The 27,917-nt window shown below is 42.7% G+C and overlaps 1 protein-coding gene across 1 annotated transcript in view; it reads right to left on the bottom strand.

Annotated features, from left to right (window-relative positions):
* prmt3 (protein arginine methyltransferase 3) overlaps window positions 1–27,917 on the bottom strand; it is a 95,586-nt gene that overhangs the window by 36,332 nt on the left and 31,337 nt on the right. The window contains exons 11-13 of the mRNA XM_071402223.1: window positions 23,256–23,334; window positions 13,427–13,614; window positions 12,168–12,254 (exon numbers count right to left, since the gene is read on the bottom strand). Of these exons, the coding sequence (XP_071258324.1) occupies window positions 12,168–12,254; window positions 13,427–13,614; window positions 23,256–23,334 (354 nt within the window). The remainder of the gene's footprint in view (window positions 1–12,167; window positions 12,255–13,426; window positions 13,615–23,255; window positions 23,335–27,917) is intronic.

Raw genomic sequence — 27,917 nt, 5'->3', positions numbered from 1 at the left:
GGAGTAAAATATGTTAGGGAAACTATAAGATGAAACACAATAATTGTTTGGTAAAATAAGAGGTAAAAATCCTTTGCATAAATTGCCTACATTACTACAAATATGAATTGTTAACTATGGAAAATAAGATAAACATGATTTTTAAAATATATATATATTAATGCCTATATACAATACAAATCAAGTTGAGGGAGATGGAAATGCATTTGGCGGTTGATCTGCTTCTGTTCTGTGGGAGGCACTGTGTGCTCTTTCGAAGGATGGGTCCCGGTCTTTCCAGGGCCATGGGATCCGGGGGGGTCGGGGGTGGTCTGCCGGGCATTGGGATGACAACCCAAATCGGGATGAGGAGTTTTAGCGGGTGGAATAGTGAGGACCAATTGGAGGTTTACTTAGTAGCAATGCAAATATCATGGTACAGCTACAGTTGAAGTCGGAAGTTTACATACACGTAGGTTGGAGTCATTAAAACTCGTTTTTCAACCACTCCACAAATTTCTTGTTAACAAACTATAGTTTTGGCAAGTCGATTAGGACATCTACTTTGTGCATGACACAAGTAATTTTTTCAACAATTGCTTACAGACAGATTATTTCACTTATAATTCACTGTATCACAATTCCAGTGGAGGATAAGTTTACATTAAGTTGACTGTGCCTTTAAACAACTTGGAAAATTCCCCAAAATTATGTAATGGCTTTAGAAGCTTCTGATAGGCTAATTGACATCATTTGAGTCAATTGGAGGTGTACCTGTGGATGTATTTCAAGGCCACCTTCAAACTCAGTGCCTGTTTGCTTGACATCATGGGAAAATCAAAAGAAATCAGCCAAGACCTCAGAAAAAAACATTGTAGACCTCCACAAGTCTGCTTCATTCTTGGGAGCAATTTCCAAACACCTGAAGGTACCACGTTCATCTGTACAAACAATAGTACGCAAGTATAAACACCATGGGTCCACGCAGCCATCATACCGCTCAGGAAGGAGACACGTTCTGTCTCCTAGAGATGAACATACTTTGGTGCGAAAAGTGCAAATCAATCCCAGAACAACAGCACAGGACATTGTGAAGATGCTGGAGGAAATAGGTACAAAAGTATATATATCCACAGTAAAACGAGTCCTATATCGACATAACCTGAAAGGCCGCTCAGCAAGGAAGAAGCCACTGCTCCAAAACCGCCATAAAAAAGCCAGACTACGGTTCGCAACTGCACATGCGGACAAAGACCGTACTTTTTGGAGAAATGTCCTCTGGTCTGTTGAAACAAAAATAGAACTGTTTGGCCATCGTTATGTTTGGAGGAAAAAGGGGGAGGCTTGCAAGCCGAAGAACACCATCCCAACCGTGAAGCACGGGGGTGGCAGCATCATGTTATGGGGGTACTTTGCTGCAGGAGGGATTGGTGCACTTCACAAAAAAGATGGCATCATGAGGTAGGGAAACTATGTGGATATATTGAAGCAACATCTCAAGACATCAGTCAGGAAGTTAAAGCTTGGTTGCAAATGGGTCTTCCAAATGGACAATGACCCCAAGCATACTTCCAAGTTGTGGCAAAATGGCTTAAGGACAACAAAGCCAAGGTATTGGAGTGGCCATCACAAAGCCCTGACCTCAATCCTATAGACAATTTGTGGGCAGAACTGAAAAAGCATGTGTGAGCAAGGAGGCCTACAAACCTGACTCAGTTATACCAGCTCTGTCAGGGGGAATGGGCCAAAATTCACCCAACTTATTGTGGGAAGCTTGTGGAAGGCTACCCAAAACGTTTGACCCAAGTTAAACAATTTAAAGGCAATGCTACCAAATACTAATTGAATGTATGTAAACTTCTGACCCACTGGGAATATGATGAAAGAAATAGAAGCTGAAATAAATCATTCTCTCTACTATTATTCTGACATTTCACATTCTTAAAATGAAGTGGAGATCCTAACTGACCTAAAACAGGGAATTTTTACTAGGATTAAATGTCAGGAATTGTGAAAAACTGAGTTTTTGGCTAAGGTGTATGTAAACTTCCAACTTCAACTGTAGGTGTTCCTTATGTCCAGGTCGGAAAGGGCAGTGTGGAGTGCAATAGAGATTGCATCATCTGTGGATCTGTTGGGGCAGTACGCAAATTGGAGTGGGTCTAGGGTTTCTGGGATAATGGTGTTGATGTGAGCCATGACCAGCCTTTCAAAGAACTTCATGGCTACAGACGTAAGTGCTACGGGTCGGTAGTAATTTAGGCAGGCTACCTTCGTGTTCTTGGGCACAGGGATTATGGTGGTCTGCTTGAAACATGTTGGTATTACAGACTCTGAAAATGTCAGTGAAGACACTTGCCAGTTGGTCAGCACATGCTCGGAGTACACGTCCTGGTAGTCCATCTGGCCCTGCGGCCTTGTGAATGTTGACCTGTTTAAAGGTCTTACTCACATTGGCTACGGAGTGCGTGATCACACAGTCATCCGGAACAGCTGATGCACTGATGCATGTTTCAGTGTTATTTGCCTCGAAACGAGCATAGAAGTAATTTAGCTCGTCTGGTACAACCTCATTGATGCCTGGCGAGCGTATAATCGTAAATGAAAAGAGTACACTTTCTACTCATACTATTATCTATACTTCTATTTACTTTAATCAAGAACATAGAAATTCGACATATGAGCTTGTCTGACCAACCGCACTTACTAGTGCCAACTTCAAATGTCAGAATCTCCTAAAAGAGCCACAAGATGGCACTTCAAAGTTTCATTACTACAAACTCCTACATTCTGTGATCAACTTGAAATTTAACTAAATTGAACTAAATTAATAACCATAAAAAACAAAGATCCAGTTGAAGACCCCCAAATTCTATGGGATGCCACCAATGGTTTTGTAAAAAATAATGCAACTGGCATTTGCATATGGGTTGAATAAATCACAATTAAAGAAGATACCCATGTTAGAACATTCTCAACAAACACTCTTTTCAGACCAGGTAGCTATTACTCTTTCCAAAGTCAAGACAGAACTTAATATATTGATAGGACAGAGGGCAAAATTAGACTCAACCATTACTTCCACGGTCCAGTTCATTTACTGGCCAACAAGCTACACAGTATTGATCAATAAGGTGATACAACAACTATTGAGTCTGAAACAGGGGATTTACTATCAGAACCCATATTAATAAATCAAAGATTCTCCTGCTTCTATAAATAACTGTACAACTCTGATTGTAAATACACACCAAGCCAGACTAAGTCCTTTCTAAAATAAATACACCTCCTCGATGGGAGCCCAAATCTCTCTCATTGAACTCAAAAGGGCATTGGATAGCATGAATAAAATGTAAAATGTAAAATATAAAATGTAAGAATCAATTAATGCTCAAAATTATTAACACAGCCTTTCACAAAGGTTCATCGGGAGAGATGTGAAAACCTTTTTTTTAAGGTAAGGATGCCACCCAGTGTTCTCACTATCGCCCCCCATCTTTGATATAAACAGATATTAAACTGTTTTCCAAAATGTTGTCGTCTTGAGACTGATCCAAATTAGTCCACATGGTCCTCCTTTGCTATTTTTAGCATCATGCATGGAACACCTGGCCCAGGCAATTAGTAAATTGAAGGAATTACGCAGACGATATTTTACTATATACTGTATATGTAACAGTTTAACTTTACGTCCGTCCCTCGCCCCGACCCGGGCGCGAACCAGGGACCCTCTGCACACATCAACAACATTCACCCACGAAGCATCGTTACCCATCGCACCACAAAAGCCGCGGCCCTTGCAGAGCAAGGGGAACCACTACTTCAAGGTCTCAGAGCAAGTGACATCGCCGATTGAAAGGCTATTAGCGCGCACCACCGCTAACTAGCTAGCCATTTCACATCCGTTACAAATAGACAATGTATATTTTTATTTTTATTTATTAATGATCCCATTAGCTGATTCCAAGGCAGCAGCTACCCTCTTCCTGGGATCCAGCAACATTGAGGCATTTGATAACACTTTTCACAACACATTCAGTGTGTTCTCTCAGGCCACTACTCTATCACATATCTACAATACAAAATCCATGTGTACGTGTGTGTAGTGTGTGTATTATCATGTGTATATGGCACCCCAATGGTGGAACAAACTCCCTCACGACGCCAGGTCAGCGGAGTCAATCACCACCTTCCGGAGACACCTGAAACCCCACCTCTTTAAGGAATACCTAGGATAGGATAAAGTAATCCTTCTAACCCCCCCCCCCCTTAAAAGAGTTAGATGCACTATTGTAAAGTGGTTGTTCCACTGGATATCATAAGGTGAATGCACCAATTTGTAAGTCGCTCTGGATAAGAGCGTCTGCTAAATGACTTAAATGTAAATGTAATGTATATGTGCCTGTGTGTCTCTTCACAGTCCCCGCTGTTCCATAAGGTGTATTTTTATCCGTTTTTTTTAAAAAATCGGATATTACTGCTTGAATCAGTTACCTGATGTGGAATAGAGTTCCATGTAGCTTTGGCTCTTTGTAGTTCTGTGCACCTCCCATAGTCTGTTCTGAACTTGGGGATTGTGAAGAGACCTTCGATGCCATTTCTTGTGGGGTATGCATGGGTGTCTGAGCTGTGTGCTAGTATTTTAAACAGACACTTCAGTGCATTCAGCTTGTCAACAGTGCTTATAAAAACAAGTAGTGATGAAGTCCACTTTGAGCCATGAGAGATTTTATTAATGTTATCTCTCCGTGTACATTTAATGGCCAGCCGTGTTACCCTGTTCTGAGCCAATTGTAATGTTCCAAGGTCCCTCTTTGTGCCACCTGACCACACGACTGAACAGTAGTCCAGATGCAACAAAACTAGGGCCTGTAGGACATGCCTTGTTGATAGTGTTCTTATAAAGGCAGAGCACAGCTTTATTATGGACAGACTTTTCCCCATCTCAGCTACTGTTGTATCAACATGTTTTGACCATGACAGTTTACAATACAGGGTTACTCCAAGCAGTATAGTCACCTCAGCTTGCTCAATTTCCACATTATTTATTACAAGATTTTGTTGAGGTTTAGGGTTTAGTGAATGATTTGTCCTAAATACAAGGCTTTTCGTTTTTGAAATATTTAGGACTAACTTATTCCTTGCCACTGAAACTAACTGCAGCTCTTTGTTAAGTGTTCCAGTGATTTCACTCGCTGTAGTAGCTGACGTGTATAGTGTTGAGTCATCCGCATACATAGACACACGGGCTTTACTCAAAACACCTTTACCTAAAACATAAGGCCAAATCTACACGGGAGTTGCTTATCAAGAAGACCGTGGAGGTTCTGGAGAGGCTGAGTTACAGTTGTGACTTAAATCTGCTTGAAAATCTACGTCAATGGGCGTGAATACTATCTGAAGGCACTGAATGCAATCATTAATTACTTACAAAACCCATCTTTATAGGAAAATAATTTTTAAGCAGTGTTTGAGGATGACACTTTGGGATCTGTGCTACATAGCAAGAGAACATTCTTTCTCTTTTAGCGCAAGAAACAGCCTCTTCAAATTCAAGGTGGTTCACCGTATCCACTGGTCCAGGGCTAAACCTGGAGGAATATTCTCTGATTTTGATCGTACATGTGTTCGATGTAAAATAGAACTAGCCAAACTATTTCAGGTTTTGGTTTTCTGGAATGTTTATATTTAAATATGTCTCTGATATACACTGACCGTAAAAAACATGAGGAAAACCTGCTCTTTCCATGACAGACTGACCAGGTGAATCCAGGTGAACGCTATGATCCCTTAATGAGGTAACTTGTTAAATCCACTTAAAAATCAGTGTAGATGAAGGGGAGAAAGAAAGATTTTTAAGCCTCGAGACAACTGAGACATGGATTGTGTGCATGCGCCATTCAGAGGGTGAATAGGCAAGACAAAAGATTTAAGTGTCTTTGAACGGGGTACAGTAAGTAGTAGGTGCCAGGCGCACCGGTTTGAGTGTGTCAAGAACTGCAACGGTGCTTTGTTTTTCACGCTCAAAAATGTCCTGTGTGTATCAAGAATGGTGACATCAAGCCAACTTGACAACTGTGTGAAGCAGTGGAGTCAACATAGGCCAGCATTCCTATTGAACGCTTTCAACACCTTGTAGAGTCCCATGCCCAGATGAATTGAGGATGTTCTGAGGGCAAAAGAGGGTGCGACGCAATATTAGGAAGGTGTTCCTAATGCTTCGTACAGTCAGTGTATATGACACTTCCATTGATCCGTCTCCCCTCATAGCTCTTTTTGGAGTACTACCCATAAGCAACCCCTGTCAAGAATTCAGTCTGACACTGTTGCCTGTACCACTCTATTAGCTGGACGACTCATACTTCCCTATCTCACAAATATTGGGTAGGAGATGTATTGAGCTCTCTAAAATGAAAGAAAATGTCATTCAGTAATTCAGTGGTGTAGTCTAATTGTGTGTGAGTTTTATGTAAAACAAAATAGTAGATACTCCGTGTGAAATCAGACAGGACTTCCTCATTACTAAGGGGGGGGGGGGGGCGGAGTCACATCTCTGATGTTAAGTTGAACTCTGAGGCCATGCATTCCCGCCCAGTTAAACTCTGGTAATACACACAGCAGGGGCGACTGTAAACTCAGTAACACGCAGGGGGTTACGTTATGGGGGCTGCACCCAGGGGGTAAGGTGTGACAGTCACCTGGTGTACAACGAGCGATGCTGACAAATAACCAGAGATGGGAGTTTAATAATTTTGCTCTTAAATGTGCTCCAAAACATCCCTGAAATTTCAGAGAGCGCCTTCTGTCTGACTTGAAGGCCACTTTTTCCATACGATTTAAATTTGATGGAGAGCAGTTGAAAGACGAATCAAGCAAAAGTGAGTTTCTTCCAACCTCTTCAGCAGTGAGAGACACTGGTGTTAGAATCAATAAAAAATAAAGGAAACCCCTCTCTTTCCAACCCAGATCTTTATGAGGCTTTTGAAGTGAGGGATAGTTTTGTAACTTCTTGTGTTCATTTTCCCCCCACAATTCACAGCAACCCGGGCAATGATCTCTAGTGGATATTATCAGCAAATAATGGCTTTGGAGTAATAAAAGTCTTAAAACTAGTCTAAAATAACAAGTCTTAAAAAGTTCAATAAGGACTATTTTATCTCACCAAGGGGGGAAATTGGTTGTATCTGGACTATAGACTAGTGCATAGATATTGAACCACAAGACTGAATGAAATTAACCTGCAGTTGAAAAATACATAAAAACAAGACAACCCCTTGAGATAGTCTTTCTGACTACAAAACAATGCAAAACCTTTCAAGCACAACCCATGCTTTTTGACATAGGTTTTCACGGCCTACACGTGCGAGGAAAGGATGAGTGATAGAGTACAAAAAAGGGGGGGGGGGGGCAGAAGGAGGGAGAGAGAGAGGGGGTATTTGTCTTCTGTGTGCGCGGCGCAGACGCAGGGGTTGTGCTGTTCATTTAATGCAAGGTTAGGCAGGCGTCGCTGATGAATGGACTGTCGACAGGAGAACAAAAGCAGGAGCTCCATCATACACACCCACACACATTCTCTCCCTCACACGTGGTCCACACGCAGGACCAGAAGTTACCAATAGGCAAAGATCTAGGATTAAGCGCCCATAACGGGGAAAACACGAAACTGGCCAGTGTCTATGGGAAATTTCTTACAACTCCCACAGTCTACCACTATCCACAATACCCCTTTGAAATACTGGTCAAACACAGACACCCAAGAGCCACCCTTAACACCTGTCACCAGAGATTCTGTTAATTGTCAAATTTTCAGTCAAATGTTCAGTCAGTTACAGAGTTTTGAAGGAAAAATATGCCTGACAATTTTTTTTATACAAGGTAATTAACACAAAAGCACTAAAAACATTGATTTAAATGACTATTTCATGTAATTTTTTGTTTCACTTTTCACATTGCACTAGGCTCTAAACCTAGAACAGGTCATCCACATTCCAAGAAATAGAACAAATAAAAAAGGTGGATATGTTCAATTATGTGGCTGAGAAAAGAGGAAAAATGAGAGGATGTTTACAAATTCCATTAGATCCACGGGGCCGACCAAGAGCAGAGGCAGATAATAACCAGCTATTGATTAACTTTTGAAATAGTGGAGAGACACTGCACAATGCTCTCAGAATACAGTGGGCCACCAAAGACAAATCACTTGCCAGAGTCAAGCAGGGCTATTTCTGCTCTATCTGTTCTCTCTCTGTGTCTTCGCAAATGGCACCCTGTTCCCTTCATAGTGCACTGCGTTTGACCAGAGCCCTATGCCGATCAGTCTGTGAGCTTCTCAGAGGAGGGGGAGACAAAGAGCCGCGGTGAGTGCCTGCCAGCACAGTACAGAATAGACTAGATGATAGGTGGATGACAGTTCACGGTACAGAGTGAACTATCATCCACCCCCTGCCTAGTGCCAAAGATTGGTTACGGAAAAAAAGTAAACAAGGGGTCTCTGAAAGCGTCTGGATGTGTGGGGTTTTGCTCCACTGCAGCACTTAGGCAAATGTTTAAAAATAATCAACTAATCACAGTTATCACTATCAGAATAGTTTTATCAGGTGTGTTAGAGCTGATAGTGTTAGATTCTTTATTTGGATACTCCATTTGGTTAGAATGTACATTCTTCTTCTGCCCCCCAACAACCCCATACACACAAAGCACGTTGAGAGGCTCAGGGTCAGCCACATTTCAGCACACCTCGATGTAGAGCAATTTTGGGTTTAAGTGCCTCGCTCAAGGGCACATGACAGTGGTTTGTACTCGGGATAAGAGAAAGCAGTTCCCAGTAGTAGAGGTCGACCGACTATGATTTTTCAACGCCGATACAGATACCGATTATTGGAGGACCAAAAAAAGCCGATACCAATTCATCTGCCGATTTGTTTTTGATTTATTTGTAATAATGACAATTACAACAATACTGAATGAACACTTATTTTAACTTAATATAATACATCAATAAAATCAATTTAGCCTCAAATAAATAATGAAACATGTTCAATTTGGTTTAAATAATGCAAAAACAAAGTGTTGGAGAAGAAAGTAAAAGTGCAATATGTGCCGTGTAAAAAAGCTAACGTTTAAGTTCCTTGCTCAGAACATGAGAACATATGAAAGTTGGTGGTTCCTTTTAACATGAGTCTTCAATATTCCCAGGTAAGAAGTTTTAGGTTGTAGTTATTATAGGAATTATAGGACTATTTCTCTCTATACCATTTGTATTTCATATACCTTTGACTATTGGATGTTCTCTTATAGGCACTTTAGTATTGCCAGTGTAACAGTATAGCTTCCGTCCCTCTCCTAGCCCCGACCTGGGCTCGAACCAGGAACACATCGACAACAGCCACCCTCGAAGCATCCGTTACCCATCGCTCCACAAAAGCCGCGGCCCTTGCAGAGCAAGGGGAACAACTACTCCAAGTCTCAGAGCGAGTGACGTCACCGATTGAAACGCTATTAGCGCGCACCCCGCTAACTAGCTAGCCATTTCACATCGGTTACACCAGCCTCATCTCGGGAGTTGATAGGCTTGAAGTCATAAACAGCTCAATTCTTGAAGCATTGCGAAGAGCTGCTGGCAAAACGCACGAAAGTGCTGTTTGAATGAATGCGTACGAGCCTGCTGCTGCCTTCCATCGCTCAGTCAGACTGCTCTATCAAATATCAAATCATAGACTTAATTATAACATAATAACACACAGAAATACGAGCCTTTGGTCATTAATATGGTCGAATCCGGAAACTATCATTTCGAAAACAAAACATTTATTCTTTCTGTGAAATACGGAACTGTTCTGTATTTTATCTAACGGGTGGCATCCCTAAGTCTAAATATTGCTGTTACATTGTACAACCTTCAATGTTATGTCATAATTATGTACAATTCTGGCCAATTAATTACGGTCTGTGTTAGGAATAAATGGACTTCACACAGTTTGCAACGAGCCAGGCGGCCCAAACTGCTGCATATACCCTGACTGCTTGCACGGAACGCAAGAGAAGTGACACAATTTCCATAATTATAAGAAATTCACGTTAGCAGGCAATATTAACTAAATATGCAGGTTTAAAAATATATACTTATGTATTGATTTTAAAGAAAGGCATTGATATTTATGGTTAGGATTGGTGCAACGACGGTGCTAAATCATCACCCGTTTGGCGAAGTAGGCTGTGATTCGATGATAAATTAACAGGCACCGCATCGATTATATGCAACGCAGGACACGCTAGATAAACTAGTAATATCATCAACCATGTGTAGTTAACTAGTGATTATGTGAAGATTGATTGTTTTTAATAAGTTTAATTTAATTTTCTATTTTATTTAACCTTTATTTAACCAGGAAGGGCTCATTGAGATTTAAAATCTATTTTTCAAGAGCGTCCTGGCCAAGATAGGCAGCACCAAGTCATTACAAAAATTGGCACTTGCCTTGGCTAGCTAGCAACTTGCCTTGGCTTCTTGCTGCCCTCACGTAACAGGTAGTCAGCCTGCCACACAGGCTCCCCGTGGAGTGCATCACTGCCTGGTACGGCAATTGCTCGGCCTCCAACCGCAAGGCACTAAAGAGGGTAGTGCGTACGGCCCAGTACATCACTGGGGCTAAGCTGCCTGCCATCCAGGACCTCTACACCAGGCAGTGTCAGAGGAAGGCCCTAAAAATTGTCAAAGACCCCAGCCACCCCAGTCATAGAATGTTCTCTCTACTACCGCATGGCAAGCGGTACCGGAGTGCCAAGTCTAGGACAAAAAGGCTTCTCAACAGTTTTTACCCCCAAGCCATAAGACTCCTGAACAGGTAACCAAATGGTTACCCGGACTATTTGCATTGTGTGCCCCCCCCAACCCCTCTTTTACGCTGCTGCTACTCTCTGTTTATCTTATATACATAGTCACTTTAACTATACATTCATGTACATACTACCTAAATTGGCCCGACCAACCACTGCTCCTGCACATTGGCTAACCGGGCTATGTGCATTGTGTCCCACCCCCCGCCAACCCCTCTTTTTACGCTTCTGCTACTCTCTGTTCATCATATATGCATAGTCACTTTAACGATACCTACATGTACATACTACCTCAATAAGCCTGACTAACAGGTGTCTGTATGTAGCCTTGCTACTCTTTTCTCAAAGGTCACTTTAACGATACCTACACACACACACACCTTTTAATTTTTTTATATATTTTTTTTGCACCATTGGTTATAGCCTGTAAGTAAGCATTTCACTGTAAGGTCTACACTTGTTGTATTCGGCGCACGCGACAAATAAACTTTGATTTGATGTAAGACAGGTAGTTAGAGCGTTGGACTAGTAACCGGAAGGTTGCAAAAACGAATACCCGAGCTGACAAGGTAAAAATCTGTCATTCTGCCCCTGAAAAAGGCAGTTAACCCACCGTTCCTAGGCCGTCATTGAAAATACGAATGTGTTCTTAACTGACTTGCCTAGTTAAATAAAGGTGTGTAAAAAAATATATATATAAAAAAAAAATTGGCCAAATCGGTGTCCAAAAATACCGATTATGAAAACTTGAAATCGGCCCTAATTAATCCGCCATTCCGATTAATCGGTCGACCTCTACCCAGTAGGCATGAAATGGCACAGAACGTTTTTAAATGGGGAGGTACTACCTGAACTTGTCCTATAACAGCACTCCATTTCTGCTGGAAAATGCCAAGTTGTGCCATTTTGAACATGACGCAAATGTTCACCACCCCACTGTAGAGTTTTGACCTGATTAGAAATTGGAGAAGGCACCAAAATGTGCATATTTAACATAAAGATTAAATATGCATTAAATGTTTATATTTAAGGTACAGAAAGAACACACCACATATGTAACACGGTCTCCCTGGTGTGACAAACTCCCTTCACACGTGACGCAACATGCATGTAAGTCAGCCACACCTGGGGATCGGGAGGATTGTCTATCCATCACACTGGTGTACCACCCAGCTGACCCTTCCTAGCCAATTAGCTGGCCCCATTTATCACCACACCTGTGATCAATCCTCACCGCTGACAGCCTTGATTAACTCAGAAGATTGAGTTAGGGGTTTGTGTGTGTGTGTGTGTGTGTGTGTGTGTGTGTGTGTGTGTGTGTGTGTGTGTGTGTGTGTACGTGCGCGACTCACCGTGCAGTCTGTGCTGTCTGTTATCTTTAGGCAGAAGTCTGATGCAAACTCCAGCTCAGAGAGAGACACTGCGTTACAATCGATCCCCTGGGGAGAGGAGTCCACAAACAAAAGATCAATACACACACTTTCACATTCTGTAATCAAACAAAAAAGGAAATTATAACACGCTTTTGGTCTTATCAAGCAGGAGACAGAAGAACAGTGAAGTATAAGCGATACAAGACAACTAAGCACTTGTACTAAAGGTGACTGCTTGTCCTCTGTTCTTGAGTACAACTCACCAAAAACAGAATACTTGCCAAAACAAGAGGTTAGACTCGCCAACAAAGGACTTACATACCTAAAAAAAGTACAACAACTAGGGACGGTTTTATAACCCCTTTTCAATTTCACCTTCTAAAGCACATTCCTTAACATTCTGAGAGGAAAAAGGCCATAACTGTTTTAACAGGGATTTGCAATTCCCTGAGAGACAGACTCTTAATTTTACGCTGTTCCGACCATCCTTAATGGAATGTTGTTGGATCGTATCAGAGGGAGGCAATGGAAGAGAATCCATGCAATTTGGGCCAAGGGGGAGCTGTCCATTTTTCACTAAAGGGGAGAAACTATCGATTAGAGGATTCAAATTATATTATTTCACCTGCTCCGCTCGTTCATCATGGGAGAGACGTGGAAAAGAACATGCTACTTCACAAAATGGAGGATGGGTAGAGGAAGGAGCGTCCATGGAAAAGACAGAGAATATAATAAAAATGGTTTTTAAAAGGTATCCATGCTCTCATTTGTGTGTGTGATATAGAAAGTCCATTAGGAAATGCAATGTGTGTTTATATGGTGTATGTAAGTGCAGGATCTGTGAGGATGATTGTGCTTGTAATGTGTGTGTGTATTAGTGAGTGTGTTGTACTCGCCCTGCGGTGTTTGTGTATGTGTAGCCTCTCTGCGGTGTGTGTGTGTGTGTGTGTGTGTGTGTGTGTGTGTGTGTGTGTGTGTGTTTTCTCCATCAGCTCAGTGAGTGCCTCTCCATCTGCAGGGGGGACAGAGTAATGAAGTTTCCTAAAGAGGAACTTAAACAAGGATTAGACTTATCAATCACCCAGCACTAGAGCACTGCCACACACAGCAACAACCTGCCTCCAGGGACCTCTCTCTCTCTACGACTAACTCTCTTTCCCTCGCTCTGTATTCACCCTCCACACCCACTCTATTTCTGTAACCTTTTTCCTTTCTATATACCTTGTGTGTGTATATACCTGTATGACTGCAGGCTTAGAGATGATTGTGTCTGGTTTGAGGACCTGCACCACGGCCTCTGGCACCACGGCCCTCTTCATGCACGCCATCTTGAACCCGTACACGTCATCCCAGAATGCAATACGGTCCTGGTGCTTCGCCGTGTCGCCCACTGCCGCCAGGCTGATGGTGCAACGATCAGGGTAGACTAAAAAGAGAGTAAGAGGGGTGAGATGTATGGACAGACTGTGATAGGGATATGCATTTGAAATGATTTCACTATTCGAATATCGTGATTTTTTTCAATTCAGAAAAATCAATAAATCCTCTACTCTCATCACCAATCAGAATGGCACAAAATGCCACAACAGCAGACATTGTGCAGTTGTTTTCAGGCTGTCATATCTGTAGTTAACTAACGGTAGACTAGGCTAACAGTAACAATGAAAGAGAAGTCTGCTGTCGCCACCATAGAACGGAGTGATTTGCATCGATCTGTTTCTTGTGTTGTGGACCCTCTGTTGGTTCGTACCTATACTAGGCTAATCGCTATTTGAAGTGGGGGAAATGCGCCATGATAGTAAAATGCCTTTTCATGTAAACCGCAACCCATAAGCCATAGCCCATGAGATAGAAAATGAGCTTGAAAATAAAACAATCACTCCTGATATTCAATTAACCGTGCCCATCCCTATTCGGGAGGGAGTGGAGATATGTGGCCAAGTCCGGATACCCGTGCTTGCATGCTAAAGAGTAGGTCGTTTGGGTACACAACGTTTCAAAAATGTTTTACACTTTAAAATGCCAGGATGCCATACTCATTTCGGATTTTAATATAGTACGAATTTGCTGCATGGCATTGAGGAAGACAATCATATTTTCAGACCAACATGTGTTTGACAACAGCTGACAATCATATAAGGGGACAGGTCGAACCAAAATTAACAAATGGCTGAAAAAAATGCAATTGCGCATTCTCAGTATGGCTGAGCCTAGTATGTTGATATTTGTTGCTTACTGCATATATTTGACCAAACAGTACATTCTAAATAGTATGTAGCACTATCAGTACACAGTATGTCGTTTTAGTAAGACGCATGCAAGATAGATTTCAGACTACGGTGGAGATGACCTAAGACGACAGAAAGCTAAAGGCACATTTGTATTGGTCAGACACTGGGCGACTGTCGCATATTTATGGATTAAGAGTTCTGAGGAGTCTGGCTTTGAGTTGGACGCCTTTCCCCCCTGATTCCACTGCTGAATCTGAATTCCTGACTTGCTATCAACGCTGCAGTAGTGTGCACGATCGGGACCTTTTGTGTGGACCTTACCGTGAAATGCTAACTTTACAAGCCCTTAACCAACAATGCAGTTCAAGAAATAAAGTTTTTAAAATATGTACGAAATAAAATAAAGTTAAAAATATATAATAATTACAGGTTAGGTTACTCCAGGTAATTTGTAAAGTGACTATGCATAGATAATAAACAAGGAGTAGCAGCAGTGTAAAAACAAAAGGGGGGGTGGGGGTCAATGTAAACAGTCCAGGTGGCCATTTGATTAATTGTTCAGCAGTCTTATGACTTGGAGGTAGAAGCTGTTAAGGAGCCTTTTGGTCCTAGACTTCGCGCTCTGGTACCGCTTGCCGTGAAAGAACAGTCTATGATGATGGTGTCGGGTGACTGGAGTCTGATACATTTTTGGGCCTTCCTCTGACACCGCCTAGTATATAGGTCCTGGATGTCAGGAAGATTGTCCCCAGTGATGTACTGGGCTGTACGCACTACCCTCTGTAGCGCCTTACGGTCAGCAGTTGCCACACCAGGCGGTGATGCAACCGATCAGGATGCTATTGATGATGCAGCTGTAGAACGTTTTGAGGATCTCAGGACCCATGCCAAATCTTTTCGGTCTCCTGAGGGGGAAAAGTGTTGTCGTGCCCTCTTCAAGACTTTCTTGGTGTGTTTGGACCATTATTGTTCGTTGGCGATATGGACACCAAGGAACTTGAAACTCTCGAACCGCTCCACTACAGCCAAGACGATGTTAATGGGGGCCTGTTCGGCCAGCCTTTTCCTTTAGTCCACAATCAGCTCCTGTCTTGCTCATGTTGAGGAAGAGGTTGTTGTCCTGGCACCACACGACCAGGTCCCTGACGACCTCCCTATAGGCTGTCTCGTCGTTGTCGGTGATCAGGCCTACCACTGTTGTGTCGTCAGCAAACCTAATGATGGTGTTGGGAGTCGTGCTTGGCCACACAGTCATGGGTGAACAGGGAGGATAGGAGGGGAAGAGGAGCCCCAATGTTGAGGATCAGCTTGGCAGATGTGTTGTTGCGTACCCTTACCACCTGGGAGTGGCCCGTCAGGAAGTCCAGGATCCAGTTGCAGAGGGAGGTGTTTAGTCCCAGGGTCCTTAGCTTAGTGATGAGCTATGTGGGCACTACGGTGTTGAACGCTGAGCTGTAGTCAATGAACAGCATTCTCACATAGGTGTTCCTTTTGTCCAGGTGGGAAAGGGCAGTGTGGAGTGCGATTGAGATTGCATTATCTGTGGATCTGTTGGGGCGGTATGCGAATTTGAGTGGGTCTAGGGTTTACGGCACGATAGTGTTGATGTGAGCCATGACCAGCCTTTCAAAGCACTTCATGGCTACCGACGTGAGTGCTACCGGGGGGTTATCATTTAGGCAGCTTACCTTCGCTTAATTGGGCACAGGTACTATGGTGGTCTGTTTGAAACATGTAGGTATTACAGACTCGGTCAGGGAGAGGTTGAAAATCCCAGTGAAGACACTTGCCAGTTGGTCCGCGCATGCCTTGAGTACACATCCTGGTAATCCATCTGGCCCCGCGGCTTTCGGGAATGTTGACCTGTTTAAAACTTCGGGATCGGTGTCCCTTCCACGGGACAGTTGAGCTAACGTAGGCTAATGCGATTAGCATGGGGTTGTAAGTAACAAGACAATTTCCCAGCACATAGACATATCTGACATTGGCAGAAAGCTTAAATTCTTGTTAATCTAACTGCACTGTCCAATTTACAGTAGCTATTACAGTGAAAAAAGACCATGCTATTGTTTGAAGAGAGTGCACAATTTTGAACATGAAAAGTTACTAATAAACAAATTAGGCACATGTGGGCCGTCTTGATACAACATTTTGAACAGAAATTCAATGGTTCATTGGATCAGTCTAAAACTTTGCACATATAATGCTGCAATCGAGTGGCCAAAATCTAAATTGCAGCTGGGATGGAATAATACATTATGGCCTTTCTCTTGCATTTCAAAGATGATGGTACAAATAAAATACAAAAGAACGGCTGTGAGTCAAGGGGGGTACACAGACATCCCCTTTGTATTATCTTTTACCAGATCTATTGTGTTATATTCTCCTACATTCCTTTCTCTATATTCTCCATTTACACAAACTTCAAAATGTTTTCTTTCAAATGGTACCAAGAACATTCATATCCTTGCTGCCTGAGTTACAGGCAGTTAGATTTGGGTATGTCATTTTAGCCATTTTTTTAAAGGGGCAGATCCTTCCTCTTGCTCAGTTGTGCACTGGGGCCTCCCACTCTTTCTATTCTGGTTAGTGCCAGTTTGCGCTGTTCTGTGAAGGGAGTAATACACAGCGTACGAGATCTTCAGTTTCTTGGAAATTTCATTTCTCAGAACAAGAATAGACTGACGAGTTTCAGAAGAATGTTATTTGTTTCTGGCCATTTTGAGCCTGTAATCGAACCCACAAATGCTGATGCTCCAGATACTCAACTAGTCTAAAGGCCAGTTTATTGCTTCTTTAATCAGGACAACAGTTTTCAGCTTTGCTAACATAATTGCAAAAGGGTTTTCTTATGATCAATTAGCCTTTTAAAATGATAAACTTGGATTAGCTAACACAATGTGCCATTGGATCACAGGAGTAATGGTTGCTGATAATGGGCCTCTGTACGCCTATGTAGATATTCCATAAAAAAATCTAGTAGCCGTTTCCAGCTACAATAGTCATTCTCAACATTAACAATGTCAACAACGTATTTATAATCAATTTGATGTTGTTTTAACGGACAAACAATTTGCTTTTCTTTCAAAAACAAGGGCATTTCTAAGTGACCCCCAAACTTTTGAAAAGTAGTGTATGTATATATATATATATATACACATATATATACATATTCAGTATACTGTATATCACGTTACGAGGCAGGTACAACATTGACTAGATTTGATTACTTGTTACCATATTTAGCTTACCATATGCTGACCAATTTCTCATAGCAGTTATAAAAGAGGAAAGGAGGCAAGGAAGTTCTTGAAAACATTACCCTAACAGTATGAAACATGAACTTCCCCCATCGCATTGAAACCCCATTATAAGAGACTTTGTTGCTGCGGGACTCGGCATCCATTTCATAAAGCACCAGTAATGAGTATATCCATCAAATACCAGACCTCTATGGCCGCTCTGTCCTACTTTGTACACTTTTCTGTCAATACTGACCGTGTTTGTGACTCATGTTTATGACTGGGACAAAAATACAAAACATGCTTGACGTAGAATCCATTTTTTAAGTATTTCAAAAAAAAAACATTCCTGCAACTCAGAATTAAATCAAGGGAGTAATTCACCTCTATACAGCCACAGAGCCAAACCAGGCTCTGGTTATACGAAGACATTAAACCCCTTCTGAATGTATTCTATTAACATTAAACCATGAATTTGAAATGAACATTAAACATGAGTCTTAATGTGTTTTGTAAACGTTAAACATCTAAAATGTGCTCATCTGACTGGTTAATCGGCTTGGTGATTTGGCAGAGGCTGAAGCGCTTGGGGCCATGGCTGTTCCCCCCCAATGGAGGGACATTACAGCCATATGCTTAAGTGCTAGAAATTAAGAAAGACATAACCACTTCAAAGTTGTCACAGAATAACCTACTGTCACAAACACAATATCGAAGAGTAGACTGTACATGACACGCGCACACACACACACACAGTGACTGGCGGGAAGCTACGGACAGCAGAATGTCTCGTTTCTATTGCAGCAACTGCTGTCCGCTGTAGATCTCATTGTGAAATCCATGGACGAGGATTGCTTCGGTGCTAAAAATGGATACATGCACATTATTGTAAAAAGAAAGGAAAGATGACAGGAAAACAGTAGTATGTAGTTGGGTAGGATGGCAAGAAAGTAAGACCCGGGAAAGATGTTCAAGACTCCAGCCAACCAAGCCATAGACTGTTCTCACTGCTTCCACACGGCAAGCGGAACCGGAGCATCAAGTCTGACACCAACAGGCTCCTAAAACAGCTTCTAACCCCAAGCCATAAGACTGCTAAATAGCTAACAAAATGTCTACACTGACTATCTGCATTGACCCTTCTATTTCATACAAAAATGTGCACTCCATGCACACTCAATCTGTGAACATTTTACATACTCAACACTGACACTCCAACACACTTAATTTGCGCACATACATTCATTCTGACTCTACACAAGCACACACTCACATGCAGTACAATCATCATATTCGCTGCTGCTACTCTGTTTATAATATATCCTGATGCCTAGTTACCTTACCCATATACATACTGTATCTAACCCTACCACTCCAGTATCCCTGCACATTGCAAATATGGTATTGGCAGTGGCCCTGGAACTGATCCTATATATAGCTTACTTACTTTCTCGTGTTCTTCTTATTTCTATTTTTCACGTGTTTTTGTTCTAGTACTACAGCATTGTTGGAAAAGATCAACCAAGAAAGGCATATCACTGTACCGGTGCACATGACAATAAAAACGTGAATTCCAGACAGAAACATAACACCTTTGCAGTGTAGAAAAACGTACTGTAAATGTCAAAGGTTTGTGTAAATGGGATAACAGAATGAGATACATATCCAGGCAGTAACGAGCTCATGTTTCTACATACAACTGTGTATGTCAGACTTAGTTAGTGCGTGAACAGTCGCCGGTTGGACCTAGTTGATACTGTTCGCTAGTGAGAGTGCAAGACCAAGACAAGCAGGCAATAGTCATACATTGAGAGATGTGTCCGGCAATGTTTAAATTGTCATTTTTATATCTGCCTAAAAGCAGACAATGACCTGCTAAGGGAAACACTCGGCAAAGGTCAAGTTTGTTGTTGTGGTGCTAATTTGAAGTTGTATTTTTTGACAATCCTCATATAAGATGTTATGGCACTGAATAATAAACTATTATCCTGCACTTCATGTAGTCCCCTAACACTGTCTCTCCGCCAGCACGCACGCACACACACGCTAGCACGCGCACACACAGACACACACGGTATTGCTCTCATTTATTCATGCGACGAGGCCACAGAAGACAATCATACAGTGACAGAAGAAACCTTGTACAGACTGTTCTGTCTGACTACCAGTAACCGAAAGGTTGCTGGAAGGAATCCCCGAGCTGACAAGGTCTGTCGTTCTGCCCCTGAGCAAGGCAGTTAACCCACTGTTCCCCGGGCGCCGAAGACATGGATGTCGCTTAAGATAACCCCCCCGCACCTCTCTGATTCAGAGGGGTTGGGTTAAATTTGGAAGACACATTTCAGTTGAATACATTCAGTTGGACTGACTAGGTATCCCCCTTTCCCATCTTAACAGGCTTGTATTTCTGGGTCTGCGTCTCAAATGGCACTGTATTTTCTATGTTGGAGAGATTTCCAAGCTTTCAGAGGAGACTCTGTGGCAATCGCCATAGCAAGTTCGAGAACCTTAGAGCTCAATTCAACCTAACCTGCATTGCAGAATAGCGCATATTAGCAAATGAACATACTCCCCTGCCCGTGGTCAATAATACAAGCTATCCACCTCATTTTCAAACGTTGCTATGGGCACAGCCAAACAACGGAAGTGATGGATTCCACTTCCGCTTTACTTCCCTACTGCAGTTTGTCGGTGGCAAAATGGCCAGAGTAAATTATTTGAAAGAGTCAATTTAGAGAGTATAAAAGTCAAGTAAACAAGTATAAGTGTAATTTTATACATATTTAATTTGTTCGCTAATGTTAGCTAGACTTACTAGTAGGCTAGTTCTGTTGTGATAACGTTAGTTGTGTTGTGTCAGAAACAGGAAGACTCTGAATGGATGGTGACAGCTATGTGATGAGTGTCTCACGGGCTCCTCTGATTGGCTCTTCAGCCACGGTGACACCTGCCACTCACGCCACTCACACCACCACGACAGATTCGTCACTTAATTTTTCCCTGATTACTGGAGCAAGTGAGTAATTATAAGGGCCAGGTGAGAGGAGGGGGATGCTGATTGGGCAGGAATGGAACAGGCCTGAAAAAGAAAAGGGGGAGAGAAAAAGAGAAAGGGGTGGGAGAGAAGAAAATAGGAAAAATGCAAGGGAGGAGGGATGCTGTACTGTAGACGGAGAGAAAGAGAGAGAGAGAAAGAGAACGAGTCAGGGGGGGGGGGGTACACAGGCATCCCCAGATTCATGGTTTTGACATCTGTGTCCTTCTCGACTCGCTGCTCACAGCCCGTTTGGGGAGTGGGGGGGCGGGTGGACGGACAAAAAAAAATCCCTTATCCCTTGACGCTGGACGACTCTGGTGAATGGGGACACATTTAAGGATGAAGAGGAGGTTAATGTGCTGGGTAGAATGAGGGAACTTCTGAAACACACTAATATAAAAACACACACACCGCAGCACAGGAGATAGAGAAATAACACGCATGAAGGCACACACGCCCATCAGTGAGTTACAGTGAAATAAGAAACCCCCAAAATTAGAGAATGCTTGACAAATAATGACTTCCAACCAAGAGAAATCAGAGAAGGTGGGGATTCAGTATCTTACCTATACTCTTTATCCCTCATTCTTTCTCTTTGCCGTCTGCTCCCCTCATCTGGCTCTGCCCCCTCTTTCCTCTTCATCTCATTCCATCCCTCTCTATGACCTCTCATTTTCTCAATTTCTACCCTCATCTTAATCTCTTTCCTTCTCTCTCTCTAGTCTGCACCCACTTCTCCCCACCATTTTCTCTTCCTGCCCCCCCCTCCCCTCTCTCCCTCTCCAGGTGTGTGACCTTTCTGCTGTCCCTGACAGCCAGTAAAAGGCAGTGTTTCAGAACTACTCCTGTGCCAGGCCCTGTTTGTCACAAATCATTAAGCCTGGCCAGTGACAGACAGCAGCTGACCCTGAATATCCATATGCTCTCTCACACACACCAGTGCGTGCACATGCCGGCATGGGCTACACACATGCGGTAAAAAGCACAAAAACACACAGGCAGAAAAGCTGTGAAATACTGTACTGTGTACCATCTGTCATCATGTGTACACACTAGAGCCTGGCGATATGGACAAAAACTCTTCTCAAAAAATGTACCCATTTTGCTTGATAACGATAAATACAACGATTTGTTTCACTTTTAATGCACAGTTAATTTCCATTAGCGGCAGGGTTCTGGACTAACTTTTCCCAGTGCCTTTAAGAAGTAAGACAACTGAGATGGTATGGTTAAACAAATAAGTTAGCTATTTCATCTAACATGTCCAGAGAATGCATGATTTATATTTTGCAACCTGTTCAAATAGGATCCAGAATGCTCCGATTTATTTTTGACTCTTTAAGCGTGATTTGTCCGTGATGGTCAGTCTGCGCACCGGAACAAAGTTCCTCGGTAGTCGTCGCGTCCCACAGTCTGTTGACAGATGCTACGCTACAGTACAAGTTATGTTATGTGTTTCTGTCCACAAGAGAATTCTTTCAGCATTGCTCGTTCGGTACGCAAATCGAGAGGAAGAAAAACAAATGATGTGACGTAAGAAAAGTTGCTTCGGTAAGACGAAGACAATGTTGGTGTCTAATTTTCGATTTATCGTCCCTGCTCTAGTGTGCTTACACACACACACACACATCAAAGAAAACCATAAATAAAAGAATAGAACTTTGCAATGCATCAACTGCAGTGGTTTTGCGCTTTAGTAAAAAATAAAGCAGTGAAGTCTGCCACAAGTGATTTCTCCTATAATTTAACACTCCCGTTGCTCCACTTTTCACCCTTTTCCTAATTTAAATCGATACACAGTAAAATGCAAAGTGGCATGCACGGCCGGAAATAAGGCTCTGGAGACAGGTACACACAATAAAATGTTGTAAATGTACATATAAAACCACACGGAACTGGCATTGGATGGCTACTGCCTTCTACTGCACTTCCTACAGGGGGCATTCGGTGGACCAGTGGAACAATACTGAAGTGCGTGCGGTGTGGTGTGTGGGTGTGTGCGCGTGTCCATGCATGTGTTTCCATCCCTGTCCATGTGTGTCCATAAAAGAAAAACAAGCTGCCTGATAGCTCTGCTCAGTCATTGAGGTCACATGACGGTCATGCAACGTCTAATGCCATTTTAAGCTCCACCCACAATATCATCAACCACAATAGATAGGGCAACAGAGAGAGACTGTAAAAAACCTGATCTAGCATATCAAGTGTTTATGTTGTTGTTTGTTTGTTTTCTTGGAGGGGGGAGTCTTCTTACTGTATATACTGTACATATACAGTAGGGTATAGGGTCGTTCTATAGGTTATTCAATCACTTTTTGACTGACAATCATTTGATGTGATATTCCTCCTTAGTAGCTTGGGATAATGTCCCTATTCAATCACTAAGACCAGCGGGCTGTATAGAACCATCATAAATGTGCATCGTTCTTTTATTGTCCATTTGTATCGTTCTTGTCCTTTTCTTAAATGCCATTTTAAAAAGTGTACATGATAGTGCAACACATTTTTCCCAAGGGGAAAAATTAAGTAAGGTACAGAGTGTGTGCGCGTGACTCACCTGAGCCCCCCTCGGCCAGGTAGAGGTCTCTGGCATAGAGAACCGAATCCAGCATTGACTCAAACAGCAGGAAGTAACCCTGGAAGAGAGAGAGGACAGATCAGTACAATACAATGGTCAGGGAGACACGCATCGGAGGGTTGCTGTCAATATCTCAGGTGCCACCTACTACCGATGTGCCCTTGAGCAAGGCATTTTAACTCCAGAGTTGACCCTGTGCTGCTCCCAGACTGTAATGTGAGTAATTGTGTGGTGCGATTGGGTACTGTGACAGTACGTTCTAACACGTTTCCGTTGTCTCTGTATAATGGATCAATAAAGATTTGATTGTCTATTTCATATGATCTCGTCACGTCTTGAATTATATTTCGCTCTGGTGATTTTAAACATGGGAAAATATAGTCGAGCAAGCAACTGCAATTGAAATTCGAGGTGAGATTTAAATAACTTAATATAATAAAAATGTGACCATTTACTATCAGGTTTGGGCAAAGGTGGATCGAGTATTCTTAATATATGGCGCTGGTGTTTAACGTCAGGTCATCACCATCTGTGGTTAGTTTTGGTCACAATATTTTGTTTGGGTTAAGAGCGTAGTGCAGGCGTCCATCTGCATGAGAAAAGGAAAATGCAAAGAAAAGACCTGAAGCATTTTGAAAACTCTGGGGGTGTTTTGTTAGGAGGACATTTTACGCCAAATCAAGACATGGAAATGGTTACAGAAATTGTACCGCAACACTCCGCATCCAGGTATGAAGCTCTTATTATTAGAGCCTGTCTGAACACATGCGCTGTTTCCATAGCTATCAGAGTAAGCTGGCTGGCTAGCTAGCTAGCTATATTGCTGTGTAACAGCCAACCAAAATCAGCACATTTTTATATTCAAAGTTAGTAACTAGCTCGCTACTAATGTTATTTAACTGTAATAAACATTGTTTAAAAACAAATTGCAGGTTAGCTTGCCATTTTGGCTAGTTAGCTAGCTTGCAAGCTAGTTTGTTTTTGCTGACAAAGATGCTAGGGCTAACGTTAATGTTAGATAGGCTAGAGTAGCTACAATAAATGGTTTCAGTCGTGTGATTCTATTAAAACCACCAGTTGACTTTCATTGCTAATACACCACACCGACTTGATCTTCTCCAACACACACCGAGTATACCAAACATTAGGAACGCCTTCCTAATATTGATATCTCCTCCCCTTCCGTCGACACTGAATGAAGTGGAGTTAACAGGTACTTCAATAAGGTACCATAGCTTTCAACTGGCCAGTCTATGCCATGGAAAGAGCTTCATCTTAATGCCTTGTATACTCAGTGTATATACACTGGACCGAAAGAGAGAAGCATCAGATACCATGAACAGAGCAGAGGGAACTAAAGAAAACTAAAATGGCATGCCAGAGACGGGTTAGTTTATAAATGTGAAGCAATCCATACATTTATAAATGCAGTACTCGGTTCTGAAAAGATAAGCCTCGTAACAAGGAATTTTAATGATTTGTAACAAGGAGACTTAAGTGTTGAATACCTTCTGTAAATTAGGCAGAATAACATTTTGTCTATATTCCACAGACTTTGGTCAGTCATGTGAAATCAAATTGTATTTAGCAGATATTATTGCGGGTGTAGCAAAATGCAACAGTATCTAACAATTCACAACAATACACACAAATCGAAAAGTAAAATAACGGAATTAAGAAATATAAATATTTGGACAAGCAATTTCAGAGTGGCATTGACTAAAATACAGAATAGAATACAACACAGTACATACATATGAGATGAGTAAAGCAGTATGTAACCATAATTAAAGTGGCCAGTGATTCCATATCTATGAATATAGGGCAGCAGCCTCTAAGGTGCAGGGTTGAGTAACCGGGTGGTAGCCGGCTAGTGATGGCTATTTAGCAGTCTGATGGCCTTGAGATTGAAAAACAGCGTATGTCTCTCGGTCCCAGCTTTGATTCACCTGTACTGACCTCGCCTTCTGGATGATAGCGGGATGAACAGGCCGTGGCTCAGGTGGTTGTTGTCCTTGATGATCTTTTTGGCCTTCCTGTGACATCGGGTGCAGTATGTGTCCTGGAGGGCAGGTAATTTGCCCCTGATGATGTGTTGGGCAGACCGCACCACCTTCTGGAGAGCCCTGCAGTTGCGGATGGTGCAGTTGCCATACCAGGTGTTGATACAGCCCGACAGGATGCTCTCAATAGTGCATCTGTAAAAGTTTGTGAGGGTTTTATGTGACAAGCCAAATTTCTTCAGCCTCCAAAGGTTGAAGAGGCGCTGTTGTGCCTTCTTCACCACACTGTCTGTGTGGGTGGACCATTTCAGATCGTCAGTGATGTGTACGCCGAGGAACTTGAAGCTTTCCACCTGCTCGACTGCGGTCCCATCGATGTGTATAGGGGCGTGCTTCCTCTGCTGTTTCCATGATCAGCTCCTTTGTTTTGTCGACATTGAATGAGAAGTTATTTACCTGGCAGCACACTCCCAGGGCCCTCACCTCCTCTCTGTAGGTTGTCTCATCATTGTTGGTAATCAGGCCTGTTGTGTCGTCTGCAAACTTGATGATTGAGTTGGAGGCGCGGGTCCCCTGTGTTGAGGATCAGCGAAGTGGAGGCTGTTTCCTACCTTCACCACCTGGGGGTCGGCCCGTCAGGAAATCCAGGACCCAGTTGCACAGGGTGGGATTCAGACCCAGGGCCTCAAGCTTAATGATGAGCTTGGAGAGCACTATGGTGAGGAACGCTGAGCTATAGTCAATGAACAGCATTCTTACATAAGTATTACTCTTGTCCAGATGGGATAGGGCAGTGTGCAGTGCGATGGTGATTGCATCGTCTGTGGATCTATTTGGGTGGTAAGCAAAGCACTTCATGCTGACAGAAGTGAGTGCTACGGGGCGATAGTCATTTAGTTCAGTTACCTTTGCTTTCTTGGGTACAGGAACAATGGTGGACATCTTGAAGCATGTGGGGACAGCAGACTGGGATAGGGAGAGATTGAATATGTCCGTAAACACTCCAGCAAGCTGGTCTGCGCATGCTCTGAGGATGCGGCTAGGGATGCTGTCTGGGCCGGCAGCCTTGCGAGGGTTAACATGCTTAAAATTTGTTAATCACGTCGTCCACGGAGAAGGAGAGCCGACAGTCCATGGTAGCGGGCCGCGTCGGTGGCACTGCGTTATCCTCAAAGCGGGCAAAGAAGGTGTTAAGCTTTTCCGGAAGCAAGACGTCGGTATCCGCGACGTGGCTGTTTTTCCCTTTGTAATCCGTGATTGTCTGTAGTCCCTCCCACATGTGTATTGTGTCTGAGCCGATGAATTGCGACTCCACTTTGTCTCTATACTGACATTTTGCCTGTTTGATTGCCTTACGGATGGAATAACTACAGTTTGTATTCAACCATATTACCAGTTACCTACTTAAATGCGGTGGTTCACGCTTTCAGTTTTGTGTGAATGCTGCCATCTATCCATGTCGCTGCACTCGGGTGTGTGAGGGGAATACTACGGATACCAGCACATCTCTTATCTGAACTACACTGAACAAAAATATAAATGAAAGATGCAACAATTTCAATCAGATAATAATATGAGTACGCAAGAAATCTAGAGCAGTGCATTACTTTGCATGCACACCTAATAATAATTTTAAAAACACTTAAGTCAACTAAATATGTACAATATGTACAGGAGCTCTCAGACTATGCTGCCATTACAGCACCATGGCAACCCTCGACAAAATATTTCAAGGCAGAAAATAACCAACCAAAAATATAAGAAATCAACATATTTATGAAGAGTGGGAGGGGGTTACTAATTGTAATTTTATGACCCTCTTTCCTTCCCACACCCGTTGTGGAGCAGTCTCCACGTCCCCTGCCTTCAGAAGCCCCTCTGTCAAGGGGAAGGTCTGACCCTGGCGTGGCCCTGTGTTCAGCTCCACTACATAGCACATTAGCCCGGGTATTATTCCATTATTACATCTTGTTGGCTTCATGCTGACAAATGGCTTTTTTACCAAGCCAGCCTGCAACCCTTCCTATAGGCCTAACTCCTCCTCTTTTGGCTCGGCTCCACCTCAACTCCTAGATCCTTTACTGTTGCCCTTTGCTGTAAATAATATTGGTGTAACTCACCCTTGCCCTCCATGAGGCCATATTGCTTTCATTCAGATCTTCACACAGTAAAGACGTGGATAGATGAAAGCAATATGGCCTCAGGGAGGGCAAAGTGGAGCAATCCCCATATTGCTTACACCAATCCAGTCCTTTCAGATCTGTGCATACCAAAAGGGTAGGAGCTCAGGAAAGGGGCTAGGGCCAGAACCTCTTTGAGAGAAGGAAAAGAGGAAGATGAGGAGAGGTGTAGTAGAGGCGCAGAGAAAGGGAGAGAGAGAGAGCAAACGAGATGGCTTCGGCCAGCTGCATAATAAATCACTGTTGATTATTCAAATAAAGACAACCTTTCAGCAGAAAGAGAGAAGATAAGAAAGGGAGGGAGACAAACTACAATCGCCCCCATCTCATGGCCCATGGATGAACTGAAAAGATGATTGCCTCCGAATTCAAAGTAGCGTTAGGGTCTACATTGGTCCCCCTTGCCCAACAGTTAACCCGTTATTTTCCACTCCAGAACCAAAGTCCATATCTACTGA

This window comes from Salvelinus alpinus, chromosome 5 (assembly GCF_045679555.1).
Source record: "Salvelinus alpinus chromosome 5, SLU_Salpinus.1, whole genome shotgun sequence".
Lineage (NCBI taxonomy): Eukaryota > Metazoa > Chordata > Actinopteri > Salmoniformes > Salmonidae > Salvelinus > Salvelinus alpinus.
This window is presented reverse-complemented; position numbering and strand designations above follow the sequence as displayed.